This window comes from Chelonoidis abingdonii, chromosome 10, assembly GCF_003597395.2.
Source record: "Chelonoidis abingdonii isolate Lonesome George chromosome 10, CheloAbing_2.0, whole genome shotgun sequence".
Classification (NCBI taxonomy): Eukaryota; Metazoa; Chordata; order Testudines; family Testudinidae; genus Chelonoidis; species Chelonoidis abingdonii.
Window position 1 is genome coordinate 81371221 of NC_133778.1, and position 3614 is coordinate 81374834.

Here is a 3614-nt window from a genome sequence, read left to right on the forward strand (position 1 = left end):
GAACCCTGCTCGCCTCTTCCCCCACCCCCTGCTCACTCACCTCTCCCTGCTCACCCCCCTCCCCTAGCTCGCACCCCCCCGCCACATGCTGCTTGCCCCCCTCCCCTGCACCCTGCTCAGAGCAGCTTATCCCCCCCCCTTCCCCGGCGCATGGCACCCACCTGGGATTGGTATGAGAGCCACAGCCACAAAATCCCCCCTACCCCGGCCGATGTGACTGGGCTGCCAGTGCACACTCCTCCTGAGGGGCAGAGCCCCCCATGGGGACCTGCCTGCATCATGCCAGCTTGGGGACTGCAGTGCACTTTGTTGGGGGTCAGGCCACTGGGACTGTGGGGGAGTGGGAAGGTCCCTGGAGCTGGGCTGGTCTAGAGGGGTCAGGGCCCCAGGGCTGAGGGCTGAGCCCCAAGGGCTGGGTTGGGTCTCAGGGGATCAGGTCCCTGGTGCTAGGCTGGGCTGGGGGGTCAGGGCCCTGGAGCTGAGGGCCTGGCCCCAGGGGCAGCGGATCAGGGACCCAGGGCTGATGGCTGGGGCCTGAGGGTTGGACCGTGTCTCGGGGGATCAGGTCCCTGGAGCTGGGCTGGGCTGAGTGGTCAGGGCCCTGGGGCTGAGGGCTGGGCCCCAGGGGCAGTTGATCAGGGCCCCAGGGCTGAGAACTGGGTTGGGGAGGTCAGGGCCCCAAGGCTGAGGGGTGGGCTCTAGGGGCTGGGCCAGGTCTCAGGGGATCAGGTCCCTGGTGCTGGGCTGGGCTAGGGGGTCAGGGCCCTGGAGCTGAGGGCCGGGCCCCAGGGGCAGTCGATCAGGGCCCAGAGCTGAGAGTTGGGTTGGGGAGGTCAGGGCCCTGAGGCTGAGGGGTGGGCTCTAGGGGTTGGTCCAGGTCTCAGGGGATCAGGTCCCTGGTGGTGGGCTGGGCTGGGGGGGTCAGGGCCCTGGAGCTGAGGGCCGGGCCCCAGGGGCAGTCGATCAGGGCCCCAGGGCTGAGAGTTGGGCTGGGGAGTCAGGGCCCCGGGGCTGAAGGCTGGGCCCCAGGGGTATCAAGTCCCTGGAGCAGGGCCCCGTGGTCCCGTGACTCACCCTGCACAGTCACGGTGGCCAGCGTCCGGTCATCCTTGGACTCACAAGAGTACTCGCCGGCATCCTCAGGCCCCACATTGCTCAGCGCCAGGGACCGCTCCCGCCCCTCTGCCTTGATCTCCCACCTGCCACTGGGCTCCAGCTCCTGCCCATCCTTCAGCCACAGCACCTGCCCCTTGGCTTTGCACAGCTCGCACCACAGCAGCACCGTCTCGCCCATGTGCGCCTGCACGTCCGACAAGCCTCGCACAAATTTCACCAGCAGCTCTGGGAACACGAGCAGAGGCCGGTTGGTATCTGTGCTCCGGATGGGGGTCCCACCCTGCCTCCAGCACCACTGGATCCCCATGGCCATAGGGCGGCCCTGTCCTGCCCTTGCTGCTGCCAGATCCCCTGCTGCAGACGGTCAGCGTCTGCCCTGGGCTGCCTTGGGGCTGCAGGGCTGCTGGCTGGGACCCCCCCGGTGCTGCCCCCTCACCTTTCACGCTCACTTCAAACTGCATCTGGTCATGGCGGGAGAGGCAGGTGTAGAGGCCGGCGTCGTCCTTGCCCACGTTGCTCAGCACCAGGCTGTGCACCCGGCCCTCTCGCCGCAGCTCGCAGCGCTGCCCTGCTGCCAGGGGCTGCTGGGGCCCCCTCCAGCTCACTCCAGCCTGCTCCTTGGAGACGATGGCTGAGAGCACGGCACTGCCCCCTTCCAGCACCAGCACCTTCTCCGGCTTCTCCTGCTTGTTCACAAACACCACTGGAGCCTCTGGGGAGAGAACCATTAGCAAGCGAGCTGGGTGCAGGCAGGAGTCGGGTAGGAGCCGGGCAGGGAGCCGGGTGCTGGCAGGAGCCAGACAAGGAGCTGGGCAGTGGCAGGAGCTGGGCAGGGAACTGGGCAGGGGGCTGGGCGCTGGCAGGGAGCCAGGAAGAGAGCCGGGCAGAGAGCTGGGCAGGGAGCCGGGCAGGGGGTTGGGTGCTGGCAGGGAGCCAGGAAGAGAACCGGGCAGGGGGTTGGGTGCTGGCAGGAGCCAGGCAGGGAGCTGGTCAGGGAGCTGGGTGCTGGCAGGAGCTGGGCAGGGAGCCGCGTGCTGGTAGGAGCTGGGCAGGGGACTGGGCAGGGGGCTGGGCACTGGCAGGGAGCCAGGCAGGGAGCCGGGCAGGGGGCTTAGCACTGGCAGGAGCCAGGCAGGGAGCGGGGCAGGGGGCTTGGCACTGGCAGGGAGCCAGGAGGAGAGCCGGGCAGGGAGCTGGTCTGGGTGCTCGTCACTGGCAGGGAGCTAGGCAGGGGGTTGGGTGCTGGCAGGAGCCGGGCAGGGAGTTGGGCAGGGGGCTGGGTGCTGGTAGGGAGCGAGGCAGGGGGTTGAGTGCTGGCAGGAGCCGCGCAGGGAGCCAGGAAGGGAGCTGAGCAGGGAACTGGGCAGGGAGCTGGGCACTGGCAGGGAGCCAGGAAGGGAGCCAGGAAGGGAGCTGAGCAGGGAGCAGGGCGCTGGCAGGAGCTGGGCAGGGAACCGGGCAGGGGGTTGGGTGCTGGCAGGAGCTGGGCAGGGAGCCAGGAAGGGAGCTGAACAGGGAGCAGGGCGCTGGCAGGAGCTGGGCAGGGAGTTGGGCAGGGTGCTTGGCACTGGCACGGAGCCGGGCAGAGGGTTGAGTGCTGGCAGAAGCCGGGCAGGGAGCCAGGAAGGGAGCTGAGCAGGGAGCAGTGCACTGGCAGGGAACCGAGCAGGGGGTTGGGTGCTGGCAGGAGCGAGGCAGGGAGCTGGTCAGGGAGCTGGTCAGGGAGCTGGGCACTGGCAGAAGCTGGGCAGGGAACTGGACAGGGGGCTGGGCGCTGGCAGGGAGCTAGGAAGAGAGCCGGGCAGGGAGCTGGGCAGGGGGTTGGGTGCTGGCAGGAGCCAGGCAGGGAGCTGGTCAGGGAGCTGGTCAGGGAGCTGGGCACTGGCAGGAGCTGGGCAGGGAGCCGCGTGTTGGTAGGAGCTGGGCAGGGGACTGGGCAGGGGGCTGGGCACTGGCAGGGAGCCAGGCAGGGGGTTGGGTGCTGGCAGGAGCCGGGCAGGGAGCCGGGCAGGGGGCTTAGCACTGGCAGGGAGCCAGGAGGAGAGCCGGGCAGGGAGCTGGTCTGGGTGCTTGTCACTGGCAGGGAGCTAGGCAGGGGGGTGGGTGTGATGGAGTAGGGAGAGCAGGGGATGTCTTTAGGTGAGGGACAGGATCTTTAAGCCTGTAACCTGAGCCAGGCAGGGGGGAGGGGGTTCAGCACCTTTGCCCAGGAAGCTGGACAAAAGGGATCGGCCGGCTGGAGAAGGGGAGGTCAGTTGGGGTTTGGGGCTGTGAGGGCGGAATTCAGGGTATCCTAGCTGGGATCCAAGCACCCTGAACCCCCAGAAGGACTCAGTGGAGGGGTCCTGACTGTGCCTGCAAGCTCTGCTGTAACCTGTGTTCCTGTTGTCCAATAAACCTTCTGTTTTACTGGCTGCATAAAAGTCACTATGGGGTCCAAGCAGAGGGGAGAAGGGCTGGAACCCCCACACTCCGTGACAACTGGTGGCAGCGGCGGG

At 68.3% G+C, this 3614-nt stretch overlaps 1 protein-coding gene across 1 annotated transcript in view; it reads right to left on the reverse strand.

The window, feature by feature from the left end:
- The window catches only part of OBSL1 (obscurin like cytoskeletal adaptor 1), a 76531-nt gene that overhangs the window by 11422 nt on the left and 61495 nt on the right, over positions 1-3614 (reverse strand). Inside the window, exons 17-18 of the mRNA XM_075069782.1 lie at positions 1553-1828; positions 1000-1341 (exon numbers count right to left, since the gene is read on the reverse strand). Coding sequence (XP_074925883.1) covers positions 1000-1341; positions 1553-1828 — 618 coding nt within the window. The remainder of the gene's footprint in view (positions 1-999; positions 1342-1552; positions 1829-3614) is intronic.